The 18,151-nt window shown below is 40.1% G+C and overlaps 1 protein-coding gene across 1 annotated transcript; it reads right to left on the minus strand.

Moving 5' to 3' along the window:
- Positions 1-1,896: 1,896 nt before the first annotated feature.
- Positions 1,897-17,650, minus strand: LOC124880677 (zinc finger protein OZF-like). The gene is made up of 3 exons (XM_047385931.1): positions 17,596-17,650; positions 2,899-4,274; positions 1,897-2,730 (listed from the first exon to the last, which is right to left on the minus strand). Exons 2-3 carry the CDS (start codon positions 4,261-4,263, stop codon positions 2,614-2,616), a joined length of 1,482 nt encoding a protein of 493 aa, XP_047241887.1. The 5' UTR covers positions 4,264-4,274; positions 17,596-17,650; the 3' UTR covers positions 1,897-2,613.
- Positions 17,651-18,151: the final 501 nt, after the last annotated feature.

An 18,151-nucleotide genomic window follows, 5' to 3' on the forward strand; every position in this document is an offset into this window, starting at 1 on the left:
AACAATGTGCCATTAGCCACTTCCATTTTCACTGCTTGTAGCTCGCTTTTGATAGAGAAAAAAACTTCAGCAAGAGCATCTTTCATTTCCGATTTAATCACGGCTGAGATACCGGTCTTTATAAATGCAAGAATGTCCGACATCAACAATAATTCGTCTGCCTGACTTGGGGTCAGCGAAGGAGGACTTGAGTTTCCGGTATTAGAAGTACTCTGCCCCGAGGCGGTTTCGGGCCTGGCAGCCACTGAACCCACAAGCTTATGTTTTCTCAGGCTTGTGGCCTTTATTCTGCCCTCCCAGAATAAATTCACTCAACAGTCGAGTTAAGATGCCTCAAAAAGTCAATGTAGCAAGAATATATAAACGGAAATGTGTAAAACAGATGATTGGAGCCAGAGCCCACGCCAAACACGTCTTATTCCTCAACCGCTATAGACTGCCCCACTTGAAGGGAATTTAAATAAGCTTTTAATGAAGAATAGGGTAGAACATCCTTTATTGTCCCACAATGGGGGAAATTTGGGTGTGTCAGAAACAAAGCAAAAGACAATGAAAGCATCCAGGTTCATACATTACTAGAACCATAGAAAAGGTTACCAGAATAGATGCTATAAGACCCAATCGGGAAAAACAGGAGTCACAAAAAGTTTGAAGAGGCTGTATAGTAAAGAATAAAACACAGGAAACATTAAAGATACATTTGAACAAACTGTGTGGGTATTAACAAAGCATACTCAGATTAATTAAATGAGAGGTGCAGCATAGTCAGATGAGAGAATCAATGTTAACACTCGTTGAGGAGATGATAAACAGTGCAATATCATATAAAACAAATAAAACAATCTCCTTCATTCAGTGAAGGAGTAGTGAATGTAACTGCTATGTATGCAGTAAATGATGCCTGGAAACCCAGAAATATATCAATAGATAATGCTTGAAGTCTCAAAATGTGATAGCAACTAAATTACTGCTTTCACAGATTCCTGCAGTTCTGTGAAATTCTTCTTTCATTATTCTTGTGTGTCTGTGTGTTAGGGAGTGGTGGAGGCTCCCATCTAGAATCACAGTTAAACTTTAACTAAACCTAAGCTAGGCATGTCTGATGACATAAACCACAATTACACTTTTTACACAGAATTAAACCCTGGTGTCTTGTGTGGCAGGTAGGGACACGCAACACTCTGCTAAGGAGGACAACCTGACTTCACTGAATGTTTGCAATTGACACCATGGACACCTCAGCTGTACAGTAACAGTTTAAGAGCAACAGCAACATCCCTGACAGCACGACATACAGTTGCCATTGAAGGATTTTCTGCGTCACCTATATTATACAAAAAGCTGCTGTTGGCATAAAAACGACGTGCAGTCGTTGTGTCATAGGAGCAATGTGTGGGCTGAGAATATTATTCAGATACATTGACTGTGGCAAAAAACGGTAACGCTCCAAAATATATTCATTCGAAAATGACAAGACATCTAAATCCAGTCTGATCACCCTCTCCTGACTAGGGATGAGTACATTTCACATCTGAACTGATTCGGTACTTGAGAATTTAGACCGGTACTCGCTGGTACCAATTTTCGGTACTTTTATGTGTGTTATGTGGCATTAAATGTTATAAAATAAAATCTCAATTTTCCATTTAACATTCACTACCGGTCGAATATTAGAACCACTTTCTCTTTCAATGTTTTTTATATTTATGATGATTTCCATTGTACGTAGATTCTCACTAAAGGCATCAAAACTGTGAATGAACACATATGGATTCATGCAGCAAATTAAAAATTGTTAAAAAACCTTAAATATGTTTTATATTTTAGATTGCCTAAAGTAGCCGCCCTTTGCTGTGATGACTGAAGTATTAACCTTTGGCCGTCTCTCAATGAACCTCTGGTAAGTTCTTTCAAGACTCTTTGGAAAACCATTTCAGGTGACCACCTCATGAAGCTCATGGAGAGAATGTTACGAGAGAAAAGCAGTAATCACAGCAAAGGGAGGCTATTTGGAAGAATCTAATATAGACAAATTATAGCTTTTATAGAAGCTGTAAATCTAAAATAAAGCTGTAACCTAAAATATAAAAATGTTTAGTTATTTCACATTTTTTGTTTACTATATAACTCTATATGTGTTCCTTCAAAGTGTTGTTGCTTTTGGTGAGAATCTACAATTTATATAGTCATGAAAAATAAAGAAACCCATTAAGTGAGAAAGTGTATCTAAAACTTTTGACCAGTAGTGTATGTATTATTCTATATATAAACTTTATTGAATATATCAAAACAACATCCAGCTGTTGGTATTGTAACATCTCAGGTGTTTCAAACATTTCAAGATGAAAACCCTTAACTACGCAGTTTTTGTTTTCTTAATAAGGCACAAATTTATTGCACAAATTGCATCCATTAGCAGGCGTGTTAGCGGTGCTGAATGAAGGAGTTCTAGCCATATATCTGAGGCTGACAAAAATTGGGCACCCTTCAGCGTTGACAAAAATCTGGTGCTTAACTAGGTGTTTCCTCAGATTAGATGTATTCCCACCGCAGGCCTTGCACTTCACATCAAAACATTTTGCAGCGACCGTAATCTGTTTGAGCATTTAAACCTTAACCACTTTCCTCTCTAGTGTGGATTTCCATGTGTTTCTTTAAATTTCCTTTTTGGCTAAATCTTTGTCCACATAAATCACAACAGAAAGGTTTCTGTCCAGTGTGGATTCTCATGTGTGTGTTTAAACTTCCTTTTTCAGTAAATCTTTGTCCACATAGATCACAACAGAAAGGTTTCTGTCCAGTGTGGATTCTCATGTGTCTGTTTAAATGTCCTTTTTGGTTAAATCTTTGTCCACATAGGTCACAACAGAAAGGTTTCTGTCCAGTGTGGATTCTCATGTGTCTGTTTAAATGATGTTTTCTGTTAAATCTTTGTCCACATAGATCACAACAGAAAGGTTTCTGTCCAGTGTGGATTCTCATGTGTGTGTTTAAACTTTCTTTTTGGTTAAATCTTTGTCCACATAGATCACAACAGAAAGGTTTCTGTCCAGTGTGGATTCTCATGTGTGTGTTTAAACTTCCTTTTTCAGTAAATCTTTGTCCACATAGATCACAACAGAAAGGTTTCTGACCAGTGTGGATTCTGATGTGTCTGTTTAAACTTCCTTTTTCAGTAAATCTTTGTCCACATAGATCACAACAGAAAGGTTTCTGACCAGTGTGGATTCTGATGTGTGTGTTTAAATGATGTTTTCTGTTAAATGTTTGTCCACATAGATCACACCAGAAAGGTTTCTGTCCAGTGTGGATTCTCATGTGTTTGTTTAAACTTCCTTTACGGCTAAATCTTTTTCCACATAGATCACAACAGAAAGATTTCTGTCCAGTGTGGATTCTCAGGTGTGTGTTTAAATTAGTTTTTTGCTTAAATCTTTGTCCACATAGATCACAACAGAAAGGTTTCTGTCCAGTGTGGACTCTCATGTGTGTGTTTAAATTAGTTTTTTGGTTAAATCTTTGTCCACATAGATCGCAACAGAAAGGTCTCTCTCCAGTGTGGATTCTCTTATGTATGTTTAAAGTGCATTTTCCAATAAAGGTTTTACCACAGTCTTCACAGCTAAACTTCACTCCTGTCTGGACTTTCATAGACGATTCCACATTTTTCTTCTCTGTGAAACATCTCTTCAAATCCAGCGAGCTTAAGGATCCTATTTCTGAAATCATGTCTTTCTGAAGAAAGCCACGGTGAACAAATTGTTCAGCAAACTCAGCCGAGCTAAAAGGTTTGTTAATGTTTCCATCTGACTCAGGAGCTCTGCTGTCCTTCCAGTCATTGTCCATGTCCTTAGATTTCTGTCCAGAGTCTGACAAGTGTTTGAGCTCAGAGACGGGGTGCCTTACATCATCGGCCTTTTCATCCTTCTCAGTGTCTTCAGTTTCTGAGGAAATGGAACCATCTCCATGATCTTGTATCTTGATGGATTCTTCTCCATCAATATCTTCTGGAAGCGCTCTACCTATAATTTGGTCTTGATAAAGCTGTGAGAGTAGAGGGGACTGTTTATCATCCTCACTCTTTATGAGAGTAGCAGTGACTGGAAACCTGATGGCATCAATCTCCTCCTTCCCATTGAGCTGCTCTCCCCCCAGACTGGTGTAGACCTCTTCCTGTTCCTCCTTTATGTGGTGGATCTTTGGGTCATGTAGGTCAGCAAAAGGTCTGTGGTTTACAGGAGCTTCTTCTTCAACCTTCAGCATCTGCTTAACATCTGCAGGAAACATTGAAACACCTCATGCACATTAGAAAGTTTTTTGACTTCAGCCTGGACTGAGTCACTTTTTAATAAAGATATAATTAGGTGCTTTGATTACATTAAAATATTTGATGTAATTACCATTGGTAAAAGCAAAGAGACCTTCACAAAGAGTTCTTACTATTGCAAAACATACTAATGGCAATAGTTACAGCTGCATTTCTAAGCTTCTGAAAGTTCCAGTGAGCGCTGCTGCAACCATAATCCTGAAGTGGAAAGGGAATCATTTCAACGTAAACCAGTCAAAGCCAGGTGCCCCTAGAAAGACCTCTGGTTTAAGGTAGCTGTAGTTAAACCTTAACTTTAGAAACCATCTCTTGATCAAGATGACTAAATAAGTTACAGACCTATATCCAATCTACCATTCTCATCAAACATTCTTGAGAAAATGGCTGCTATTCAAGTGTGTGAGCTTTTACACAGCAATGATCAGTTTGAATAGTTTCAGTCAGGCTTCAGAGCTCATCATAGCACTGAAACAGCTCTGCTGAAAGTCACTAATGATATTATTATGGCCTCAGATAATGGACTTATGTCTGTACTGGTCCTGTTAGATCTCAGTGCTCCATTTGATACAGTCAATCACAATATTCTCTTAGAAAGGCTAGAATATGCTGTAGGGATCAGGGGAACAGCGCTAGGCTGGTTTCAATCTTACTTATCTGACAGATTCCAGTTTGTTCATGTAAATGATGAGTCATCTTCAAACTCCAGGGTTAACTGTGGAGTACCACAGGGTTCAGTACTTGGGCCAATTCTCTTTACTATATATGTGCTTCCAATAGGTACAATTATCAGGCAGTGTTATAGAAATTTTAGTGCCTTGCTTGATTTGCTCCTTGATACTCTACAGGAATTGACAAAAGTATTACAACCCCTCTGTGTTGTTCCATTCTTCTCTTATTTAAGCCTTCTGCTTGCAGCTGTGTGAGATAATATGTATGCCACACTGTTAAGATTATGTCTGGGACAACAGGTCTCATGAGTCACCTTGAAAACTGTTGTAGCTTATAGGAGAACTTTTGCTTTGTCTGGTCAGAATGATTAGGCAGCACTACTGAGCACATCTCCAAGGCTGTAAAATCCTTCTCTCTTGCAAAATTAAAATAAAGCTGATTCTGAGTGACAATCATCAGTCTCTGGATGCGAATTTTTCTACAACAGCAGCATGGGATACATTTTCACTCTTATGCTGATGATACTCAGCTATACTTATCCATAAATCCTGATGAGCCCAACCAGTTGATAGACAAGCATGTGTTAAAGACACAAAAACTTGGATGACCTTAAATTTTCTGCTTTTAAACTCAGACAGACAGAAAGACAGAAGGTGTTGTCTTTGGACCAGAGTCTTTAAAAAAGAAACTGCTTAGTCAATCACGTAATTTGGATGGCATTAAATTAACCTCCGGTAATAAAGTAAAAAAACTTGGTGTTATTTCCGACTAGGAAGTGTCATATAAATCCCACATTTAACAGGTTTCTAGGATTTCCTTCTTTCACCTTCGGAGTTTAAACAGAGTTTAAAACATTCGACTCAAACGGGTTCAGATAGAAAGGTAAGAAAACCGTAATTTTTTTAAGTAACTGCCAAAAACATAGTGAACAAACATGCCATTCTTACGAACATTTTTAGAAGATTCCTTGTTGGACATATTTCAGGCCATTTTTGTCAATAATATGCGGGTTTTTAGAGAGATGCAAGATCCCCCGACAGGGCATTCAAATTTCGGCAGGCATGCACTTTCGGCATAACACTGCTCTGCTCTATTCCCACAACGCACCCTAGTATGTGCAAGACTAATCTTTAACAGAGCGCAAACGTCGACTGACGTGACTACGAATTTCTGACTGTTGGTCACTTGACCACAGTCAAAACTGACGGGAAACGCATATTTGTCAATGTTGAAAAGGCAGTGAGTTTGTAGCTCTGAGAAATGTTTAGTTTATAGTAAGGTGTAGGGAGAACTCTAGTGGTGAACACTGGTAAGTGCGCTCTTAGTTTTGAGCATAGCTGACGAAACGTATGTTTAACATGATAAGAGCTGCATGGAAAATTATCAAGCATTTTCCAATACATATATGTGTAATGTATAGTTTGGTTTTGATACCAATTGATGTTATTTCTGTTATATTCGAGACTGATTAGCAGTAGAAGCTACATGCTAAAGCTAATAACATCCGGTGCTGTGTTTGCCTTGTCGGCTAGGTTATGCATAGGAGTCATGATTCTTTAAGTACAGGTTATATTAAGTTAGTCATCCTATGTAGAATGTAAAAGTTGCATTTATTTATGCCAGGTAGTTTTATTAGTATTGCAAAGAGTATATTTCTGATTTTGTTTGATTTCTTTTCTAGACCACACATACATATTCTAATGTATGTAAATATTAGGGCTGCTGTATGTCATCTGTTCAATGATTAAAGGACCCTAACGTTATTCAAGCATCCTGTCTGTGCTTCTTACCAGCATTGTGCCATAAAGTGATGATCTGCCAAAAACTGATCGGGTAAGACCGGGCGCATCCTGCAGAGGAGCGAGCAGCGAGTGGAGGAGGAGGAGCTGGCTGCAGGAGTATATCAAGCCTGTCGAATGTTTTGTATAAGGGGGTTCTTTCTCGGTGGTTTAGTTCTTAAAGTCAAACAATATTAACACCTATAAAACAGGTATATTTCTATGGTCGAAGTTACAGTAAAGGGTTTTTATTTATTTATTAAAAATAAATAAATAAAATACAACAGGTAGTGCTGTGTGTTGTGTCTACTACTAGGTGGTGTACAAAGGGAGAGTAGAGAGTAGAGAGAAGAAGAGGAAAGATGGAGGAATGTAATAACTGATGTTACTGTACTGCTCAGTGAGTTATGAATAAACGCTGTGAAGAGTTCTTTGTCTGCTTGAGCTTCTACCTCGTCCTACCTACCAAACTTAACAATTGGCGACAATGACGTCTGTACCCATGCCTGCACCGTTCCTGCCCTGCAGTGGAGAACCTACGGTTCCGTTTTCCACGTGGAGAAAGATGTTCAAGAACTACTTAACGGCTATTCATGCTACTGGAAATTCCTGGTCCGATGCTAGACGCCGTGCTCTACTAATTCATGCACTTGGGTTCGAGGGACAACGGTTATTTTACACCTTGGCTAATGTTGACACTTCATATAATGAGGCGATGACGGCGTTAGAACTACAGTTTGCTCCGAAGGTGAACGCTGTTGTGGCAAGACACCAATTCCGACAGAGAACGCAGATGGCGGAAGAGACTGTGCCTCAATACATGGCTGCTTTACGTGAGTTGGCTATCACATGTGCTTATGGAACAATGGAAGATGAGCTGCTACGGGATCAGCTTTTTGAGAAGGCTTATGCACTGGAGGTGAGAAACAGACTTTTATTGGAAAGTTCGCTTACGTTTGACACCGCTATCATGCTGGCGTGTCAAGTGGAACATGCTATTCAGTCATCCAAACTTCTCAGTGGATCTACTGCTGTTCACATGGTTGCCCAGCGCGGACTTACTCAATGCAAGTATAGAAACCAGCAAGCCGTTTCTAAAAATAGCCACACGCGCACAGTGCAGCAGACAGCGCGAGCCTGTTATCGCTGTGGATCGACAAATCACTTGGCGACTGCCCTGCAGCCGCAGCAAAATGTAACAGCTGTGGTAAGACTGGACATTTTTCTAAAGTTTGCCGCTCAGCTAAACAAGTTATAGAGGTAATGCCTGAAGAGGTTGTGCTCCTGATGACCGCAAAGGACGTTAACACTACTGATAGACTGCTTTGCAAAGTGAACATTAAAGAAGCTGCGTCAGGGGAGTCTACTGACTGTGAACTACTGATTGATACATGATCATCAGTTTCTATCATACCAGAGACTCTGTACAACAGACATTTTCCTGAGAGTCGTCTAACTGCACCTCATGTGAAATTAGTCACTTACTTGAAAGAAGACATTCCTGCAATAGGATGTTTGGAAGCCACAGTTACCCTTGACAACAACACTGCTCCTGCTTCTTTGTATGTGGTTCAAGGAGGATCTGCATTACTCGGAATGGATCTAATAAAAGCACTGAAATGGACAATTAGCTACGATTCAATCCATGTTCCACCTCCTGAACATGCTTCTTCTGCTGCACCTGTGTTGCTAACAAAAACAGACTCTGCTTCTATTGGCTGTGTTGCTGGGTTTGTGCACAAAGTTAAAGTACGTGAGGATGCAGTCCCAGTTCAGCAAAAACTCCGACGTCTTCCATTTGCAGTACGAGGAGCTGGATCTGCTTCTGAAGGGGGGCATTATCGAACAAATTGATGCTTCTCCCTGGATTTCTCCTATTCTGGTAACGACAAGAAAAGAAGGCAGACCAAGACTATGTGTTGACCTAAGAGAACCTAATAAAGGGATTGTTGCCGACAGTCACCCTTTGCCCCATATGAATTAGCTTTTCAGTGAGCTCAGGGGTGCCTGTGTTTTGTCCACCATAGATCTGGCATCTGCATACCATCAACTTCTACTACAGTTGGGACCTCATGGCTTTTATTACACACAAAGGACTTTTCTGCTACTGCCGTGTTCCCTACGGGTTGGCCTCTGCTCCATCTGCATTCCAAACAATTATGGAAACTGTGCTTAAAGGGCTACCTGGTGTGCACAATTACTTGGATGATGTAATTGTTGCAGGATCTTCTCTAGAGGAACATGACAGACACCTGCGTGCTGTGCTTCAGCGTCTTACGGATGCAGGTCTGACACTGAACATGCAAAAATGTACATTTAGGCAGTCAAGCCTCAGATTTCTTGGCCACATCATTTCCAAAGATGGCATCTTTCCTGATCCAGACCATAGTGCAGCTGTCCGTGATGCCCTAACACCACATGATCCACCATCTCTGTGCTCCTTCCTGGGTTTAATCTCCTGGTACAGTAAATTCCTTCCCAATTTTGCCACAGTAGTGGAACCAATGGGGGTTCTACTGAGAGAAGCTGTTGACTCTGGTTTCATATGAGATGAAGGGGCTGATAAAAGCTTTAAGGAACTAAAAGGGCTTTTACTGAACAGTCCTGTTCTGGCTCTTTTTGACCCATCTCTCCCAACCATTGTCACCACAGACGCTTCAGACTACGGACTGGGTGGTGTGTTGACCCAAATACATCCAGATAAAACTGAACGAACTGTGGCATTTGCATCTAGAACTCTGACCCCTACATAACAAAAGTACTCTACAGTGGAAAAGGAGGCTCTTCCTAGTGTGTGGGCCGTGGAAAATTGGAGGTCTTACCTCTGGGGCAGACGTTTCACACTAAGAACTGATCATCAGACACTGACAACGCTACTCGCTACCAAAGGCATTGGGTGTGCTGGAATGAAGGGCACACGCTGGTCTGCACGTTTACTGTGCGTCATCTACGATTTGGAATACAGGCCTGGATCACAAAATCAGGCTGCAGACTGTCACAGTTGCCACTTCCTAATGACTCTACTCCTGTAGATGAACCTGACATGGTTGCATCCATTGTGTCAGCTTTGTCTGTCGCTGAGTTCACTTTGGCTTCCTCTCAATGCCATGAACTCACACTCCTCCGTGGACAGATAGAGGTCTGGCCAAAGAGCGAGAAGGAGGTGCACCCTGTCTTAATACCATACTACTACCTCAGGAATGAACTTTCTGCATCTCAGGATCTGGTCATGAGAGGTGAACATCGATACATCATTCCTGTTGCTTTACGTGCTACTGTCATTCATCTGGCACATGAAACACATCAAGATGTTGTTCGCACAAAACAGAGACTTTGTGACCTCTACTGGTGGCCTCAAGTGGACAAAATGGTCCAGTCTGTTATTTCTTCATGTACTACCTGCCAAATGAATGACAAATCTGCTCAAACTGCTCCTGCTCCTCTCCAACCCATTGCCCTGCCGAACAGACCATGGGAGAAAGTGGCTCTGGATATTGTGGGTCCCTTTGAAACTGCTGCTTCTTCATGCAGATTCGCTATAACGTTACTGGACTATTCTCACTATATCTCATCTGTGTACAAGTGTGTACCATCCACAGTGCAATGGTGCTGTTGAAAGATGGAATAGAGTTCTGAAGGAAACAATCCTAACTGGTGAACACATGCAGAAAGACTGGAAAACTACAGTGACTGATTACCTACAAAATTACAGAGCAACGCCACATAACAACTGGAGTTTCTACATCAGAACTACTGCACAACAGGAGGATGAAAACAAAAGTGAACATCTTTCCAAGTCCGGAGAACAGCAGAAAATGCACTACAGTGCAAGAAACAGTTAAACAGAAACAAGAGAAGTCTAAACAGTATACTGACCAACGCCGTGGAGCAAAGACACCAACATTCAAACCTGGAGATATGGTGAAGGTAAAAAGACCTGATCGTGTTCGCAAAGGCTCATCAAGATTTACTCCACTGCTGTCTGTTGAAAAGCAGATTGGAGGAAGTACTTATGTACTCAGTGACAATAAAATGTAGAATGCTGCCAGACTTTCACGTTATTCTGCAGGTATCCCATGGAAAACGACAAAACCTGAAAAGCATGATCCTGTGGCTCAAAGGAAAAGTGTTAGAGCTGCTGCTTGACATGTGTGGTTCAAGGAGTTTCAACCAGGTTAAAAGAAATATTAATACATAAATACATAAATGATTGTGTGTCACATGTTTAGGGTCCAGGTGGACTAATTCTCATGGTACTAATTGGTTACAAATACCTGGATTTTATTTGTACAATAGCTACATTTGGCAATTCTGTTCCATAGTAACTTCAAGTGTTAGAGTTTAAAAGTTGGTTGGTTGGGTGTACTTAAGCAACCACCTACTTTGATTACAGTTAAGGAGATCTGTGTGACAACCAAATCGTTGAATGAGGTTGATGTTCAGTCATATGTTAAATGGGTACATGCAGTCTTTTCAAGTAAGGAGGGAATGTTGTGTCTACCACTAGGTGGTGTACAAGGGGAGAGTAGAGAGAAGAAGAGGGAAGATGGGTTCTTTGTCTGCTTGAGCTTCTACCTCGTCCTACCTACCTTAACACTGTACACAATGAAAACGTTGCCAAATTACGAGATTACCTACTGTGTTCTACTCAGAGGAATTATATTTTACCGATCTCACTGAAGCCATTAATTCCCAACTGACCAAAAATTAATGTTGTTCTCTGCTAAAATTGATTATGGCCAATAATTTCAGACCCATGAAATGCCATTTCTGCCTTATATTACTATGCTTTACTCTGAGTAAATGTATTTCAAAGATCTCACTGAATGCACTCTGTCCAAAATAGCTAAAACAGCCAAAAATCTGGGTTTTGTCCTCTGCCACAAATTGATTATGGCCTATTTCCTGACCACTGACATGCAATTTCTACCTGATATGACTGTTTCATTCTGAATAATTATATTTTACTGATCTCACTGAACACAACCCCTTCTACACTGAAAGAGTTCCCCAAATGAAAAATGTAGGGCTATTTCCATTGCCAGAAATTGATCATGGCTTCTTCTATGACCCATGAAATGTAATTTCTGCATTTAATTGCTTTATATCATTCAGGGAGATCATATTTAATAGATCTTGCTGAGTACAGACCCTCCCATGCTGAAATAAATCCCCAAATGGACAATATAGGGGTGTTTCACTTGCCAAAAATACATCTTGGCTTATTTCATGAGCCATGGAATAAGATTTCTGCATAAAATGGCTCTGTACAGCTTTGAGAGATTATATTTTACCCGATCTTACTGAACACAACGCTTCCTACACAGAAAATTGACCCAAAATCGTTTTTTCTCTGCCAAAATTTGAGTATGGCTTATTTTCTACCCAACTAAATTCCATTTCTGCCTAAAAATGCATTTTACTGATCTTGATGAAGGTTTTCGGTCACACATTTAAAGAAATCGCCAAAATGGCCTTAAAATAGCATTTCATTCTGCTAATTGGAATACATTCATGTAAGTTTATCGTTAAATTGCATCAAATGTCATTTTATTAATCAGGTACCACTACATTCGAAATTAATTTCCTCCTTATGAATATTTTTACTTTTAATAAATGTGATATTTTACTATTACTTTGCGTTGTTTTATTGTGAAATACTGATTAACATTACTTGTTCTTGGTCAAAACACTTACCTGCTAATTACAAGTCCTTTTAAAGTGCAATAGTAGAGGTTTGCGTTCGAGTTTTGAGACATGGATCAGACATTTTCAACTCTAAGATCAATGGAACTTTTCATCTACCCAGCAGTCAAATTTTTGGAGAAAAGCAAAAAGCTTCATTGTTTGAGGTGGGTTAATAGTTACACTCAATGCTGCATTTTACTACTGTCATTATTTGTTGTTGTGACAAAGGTCTTGTTTTACAAAAATTTGTAATGGAATTATAAATGGGATGAATGAGGATTAGCGTGGGTTGTGATTACCAGTCATTTAGAAAATAAGGTGATGTGTTTGTTTGTTATCAGACTAAACATTTGTCATAAAGTCATAAACATCAGAAGCTAAGATTAAAAAAACATATTTTAGAATTTATTTGCGTTGATTTTCAAGTCATTTAACCACATGCAACAGAATAATGACATATGAATAAAATAGCTTTGAATGTCCAATTTTGGTGACCTGTGGTAGCTTAGAGTCCAGAATGAAAATCCCATACGGAAAATTCCTGATAGGAATGTTATTTGTGATGTCAAGTTGACTTCAGAACTCAAAATGTTGTTTTAATCTGATTTAGTATCAACAAAAGGTAATAATATACTTCCTACTGATCTTTTGATTTGGGGTGTAATATTTAAAACTTTTAACTATTCGGTTTTCAATAATTTACTGTATAATTAAACTGTATTTGTGTATTTAAATTGATATTAAGTTTGGTTATTGATCTTCGTCCTCAGAGTAATATTTAGGAGTGGGTTAGTTCAGATATATTTTGGTTACTACAGTTTCACCCGAAGCTTGAACAGTTTGGAGTACTGAAGATTTCACCAATGTGTTTTCATTATAAATACATTATTTACTTTAAGTGCAGTACCTGTTTTATATGTTGAAAAATATTTGGGCTGGTCTGTATGTCAACTGTTTTTCCTTCCTGATCTCACCAAATTAAACATTGATTGATAACTAATGATGTTGTTCATGTTGCTACAAAACGTTCATATTTAGTTTAGTTTTTAAATAAATAGTCATTTCAACCTTTGCATAAATATGCAGCTTATTGTGTTCTGCATAGTTATTTTGAATACTATGCATTTCATCAATACAATATCAATGATAATGAAAGAAATCATTAATTTCTCTTTTCTACCTCAGATGACAAGTTATTCTATTGTCGACATGGAGGCACACCTTATTCGCTCCAGGTAAAGGTTTTGTGTGGACAAAAAGAGGCTAATGAAGCTTTTCTGGACTGTCATGCCTGCAGCCAAGGTTCTCATTGCAGACGGAAAAAAACAGAAAGGAAATCTCTCAAAGGTTTTACTGACCAGGAATGAAGACATCAATTTGTGGGTCAGTATGTAGTTTTAGATTTGGCTTATTGCTAAAAATAGTGCAAATGTTAGTTCCTTCATTATGCAAAGATAACAAACTAATGTCACTATGATACCACTGTGATTCTTACACAGAGGGCAGACACAACATGGTGTCAGAATAATTTGCAGACTCGCACAGAAACAAGAAGAGAATAAAAAATTAAAAAAAAGAGAATTGCACTACGTAGGAGAAGCTCAAGATGATTATGAGTCAGAGTTGCTTGTAGACACAGTCATGGCAGCAGAAGAGGATGAGGAGGATAGTGCATATGCAGACATAGCGCTGGGACCAGAAAACGCAAAACTGACACTTAAATTAGACACTGGAGCACAAGCGAGCGTCATGCCCATAAAAGACTTTGTTGGGCTCATGCCCAACACACCATTGAAAAAAAACAAACAAGCTTTGTGGCAGACATTTGTTGGATGTGAAAGGTTACTGCACACTCCCCAGCAGATACAAAGACAGATCATCTTCACAGAAGTTCTATGTTGTAAACTGCAACAGCCCACCCATCCTAGGCTACAAAGCCTGCAGAGCCCTCGGACTCATACAGGTGGTGTATACAGTTACTACGGCAAATAAAGAGCCTGCCAACCAGCCAGCTGACATATTAAGTGAGTACTCTGATGTATTTAAGGGCATTGGTGCATTTCAGGGTGAGTGCAGTTTCAGAATAGACCCCAGCGTAGCACCAGTAGTTTGTCCCCCAAGGAAAGTACCTTTTGCTCTCAGGGAGCGTCTCAAAACAGAATTAGAAAACATGGAAAGAGATGGTATAATAAGCAAAGTAACTGAGCCAACCCAGTGGGTAAATGCGCTTGTAATATGTGAGAAACCAAAAACTAATAAGCTTTGTGTGTGCTTTTACCCACGTCCTTTGAACAAAGCAATAATGCGGCCACACTACCCTCTCCTGACGCTTGATGACATAACATACAAGCTTGCCGAAGCAAAATATTTCAGCGTATTAGATGCTAGATCTGGTAGACGACATCGTAATGTTTGGAAAAACAAAAGAGGATCATGACCAGGGAATGAGGTTTAAAGCTCAACCTAGATAAGTGCATCTGTATCAGTTAAGTCAGTTACTTTGGACACAAACTCACAGCTGAAGGACTGAAACCAGATCCCCTAAAGGTGAAAGCAATCCGTGACATGCAGTCACCAACAACTGAGGCAGAGCTGGAAATGATCCTAGGCATGGTGAATTACCTTGCCAGGTTTGCCCCACATCTGGCTGAGGTGAACGCACCACTCAGGCACCTCCTGCGACACGACACAGAATTTAAATGGGATAAAACCCACCAGACTGCATTTGAAAAAATGAAAGAGACAATAACAGCCGAACCAGGGCCAGTAATAGGCTACTTTGACCCCAAAAAAGAAGTGACACTGCAAGTCGATGCATCAAAACATGGTTTAGGTGCAACAATCATGCAGGAAGGCCGATCAGTTGCATATACATCCAAACTTCTCAACAGCACAGAGCAAAACTAAGCTCAGATTGAGAAGGAGCTATATGCAGTCCTGTACGGTTGCAAAAGATTACCACAAATACATATATGGAAAACATGTAACTGTTGAATCAGACCATAAGACACTTGAGTCAATAATTCACAAGCCTTTGGCCTCTGCACCACCACGCCTACAACGAATGTTGCTTGCCCTGCAAAATACAGCATCACTCTCATTCACAAACCAGGTTAGGAGATTCCAGTCGCTGACAAACTGTGGAGGAATTCTACTTATGACGAGGACCAATCACTAACTGAGGACATGGAAACACAAGTACACACTGTGATGAGCACAATGCCAGTAAGTACTGATAGGCTAAGAGACCTCAAAACAGCAACAGCTGAAGATGAGCAACTGTCTGGCCTTCGAGATGCAATTTGATCAGGCTGGCCGGAGACAAGGAAAAGGTGCCCCTCATTCATCAGCGAATACTGGAACCACCGTCATGAGATCACAGAGGCTGATGGAATTCTCTTGAAAGGTGAGAAGATAATAATTCCTCACAAGCTTAGAAGAGAAATGCTGCAACGCATACACACAGGACATTTCAGAGTAGAAAAAAGCAAGCACAGAGCAAGAGACATCATGTTTTGGCCATGCATGAGTCGACAAATAGAAGAGATGGTAAGTAACTGTGACATATGTCAAACGCACCAGAGTTCCAATCAGAAGGAGCCGATGATCTCACAGCCAATCCCTAAGAACCCATGGCAGAAGTTAGCAGCAGACTTGTTCACCTGGAACTCTGAGAACTATATTGTAATCTGTGACAACAGGAGCAGGTATTTTGAAATCGAACGCCTGCATAACATCACCACAGCTTCTGTGATTCACAAAATGAAAGGCATATTTGCCAGACATGGCATTCCTGAAGAAGTCATAAGTGACAACGGGCCAAGTTACAACTCCAGAGAATTCCACTAGTTTGCAGACACCTGGGGTTTTCAACACATCACGTCAAGCCCACCTTACCTCCAGAGCAACGGCTTAGCTGAAAAGACTGTCCAAACTGCAAAAAGAATCCCCACAAAGGCCACGGAGGATGGAAAGGATCCATACCTCAGTTTGTTAGAGTACAGGAACACACCTTTGGACGGACTGAAATCCCCGGGACAAATTCTCATTAGTCGCAGACTGCGTTCTATCCTGCCCACAACAGAAAAGCAGCTGCAACCTCAGATAACCGCCCAGAAAACCTTGCAATAAAGGAGGGAGGAATGTCAATGCCGCCAGAGAAGAGACTGCAACAACACTGCCAGACTCTTACCAGTACTACCACCTGGAGCATCTATACGTTTCCAGCAGGAAGATGGCAGCCGGCCACACTCATGCAACCAGCAGGAACTCCACGCAGCTACTATATCAAGACAAACGACGGACAGATTTTCAGGCGCAATAGACGACACCTTCTCACAACACAAGACAAACCACCTACACCTGCCATACAGCAAACTGAAAACAACAAACCCAACACAAACCCTGAAGAGGAGACACCAGCAACTCCACTGCAATCCAGTGCGTGAAATGAAGCTTGCTGAACCCGAACTCCGAACAAGATGTGGACGTGTTATTAAACCAAGGCAGATCCTCGACTTGTAAAGCAAATATACAAAAAAAAAAAAACTATATGCATGTATATACATATATGTAAGTATGACTAATCATTCCTGTTACTGCATTGAAGTGATACCCTGTTGGGAAGGCTAAATGTTATCATAACTCAACAGTGAGTTATAATTGCTATTATTTTATTTCACTAGTCCATTACAGAACTTCATTTTGTTAAAGGGAAATGTAATATTTGGTTATTGGTCTAACTAAGACTCTTATTTTGAAGTTGTAATAGAGAGACCAGATGGCATGGGGGGGGGGGGGGGGGGGTTGTACATCCGGTGTAACTCGGTGAGATGTAAGAAATAAAGAAGTAACAGTTTCTCTACCTGAATGAAAACTGGTGATTCTAACACAGAGGGCAGACACAACAGAAAACCTCCTTCATTAAAACAACTTAGTTTAATTAGTTTCTAAACAAACTTATATCAGTGTTGAAGGACAACAAACCAATCAAAATGGCGGACGTGGGTCGTTCCCACCGAGTAACGAAGCGTTTACGTTTTAAGTCTATGGTGAACATTTGGTCTTTAAGAAGCTAATCCATTAGTCACCTAAAATGTTCCTAAACTGTAACTGACATGAAAACATACAAACCTAATCTGTGCAGCAGAACTTTAGGGTTGAAATCAGCCTCCAGGATGTTGAGACGCTGCTGATCTTCTTTGTCCTCTTTAGCTGTTTGGGAAATCTCTCCCACTGCTGCACTCTGCCACCGTTTGAGCTGCTGTCTCCACATCTTTGTTGTTAGCTTCTCTTCAAAAGATCCTTTAACAGTTACTGAGTAGTTATAACTCGGCTTCGATCCAAACTCCGGCAACGTCGATGCTTCGAGCTTGTAGAGCAAAACCACGTCTTCTTCTTCTTCTTCTTCTTCTTCCTTATTACATTGACGGTTGGCAAACAACTAAAGGAAGTATTACCGCCACCAACTGGTAAGGAGTGTGGACCACATGACATCTATACATACTTATACCTATCCCTACAAACACTAAATCCTATTATACAACTTACACTGTTTTAAGAAATAAAATATAACCTGATATCCTCTGTTAATCATTGCCCATACATTAGAAATGTCTGTCTTCCTCCCCACTAAATGACAAAAACTCCTCCAATATTCTCTTTTTGCATTTTTAATGGTTCTTCTTAC

Source organism: Girardinichthys multiradiatus, chromosome 14 (assembly GCF_021462225.1).
Source record: "Girardinichthys multiradiatus isolate DD_20200921_A chromosome 14, DD_fGirMul_XY1, whole genome shotgun sequence".
In the NCBI taxonomy this organism is placed as follows: Eukaryota; Metazoa; Chordata; class Actinopteri; order Cyprinodontiformes; family Goodeidae; genus Girardinichthys; species Girardinichthys multiradiatus.

Bases quoted from the DNA above. Each gene is read 5' to 3' on its own strand.
- LOC124880677 (XM_047385931.1), bottom strand. From the start codon at position 4,263: ATGCTGAAGGTTGAAGAAGAAGCTCCTGTAAACCACAGACCTTTTGCT. The intron at 2,731-2,898 runs ATGAGAATCCAC...TTAAACACACAC, and splicing joins AACATCATTTAAACAGACAC to ATGAGAATCCACACTGGACA.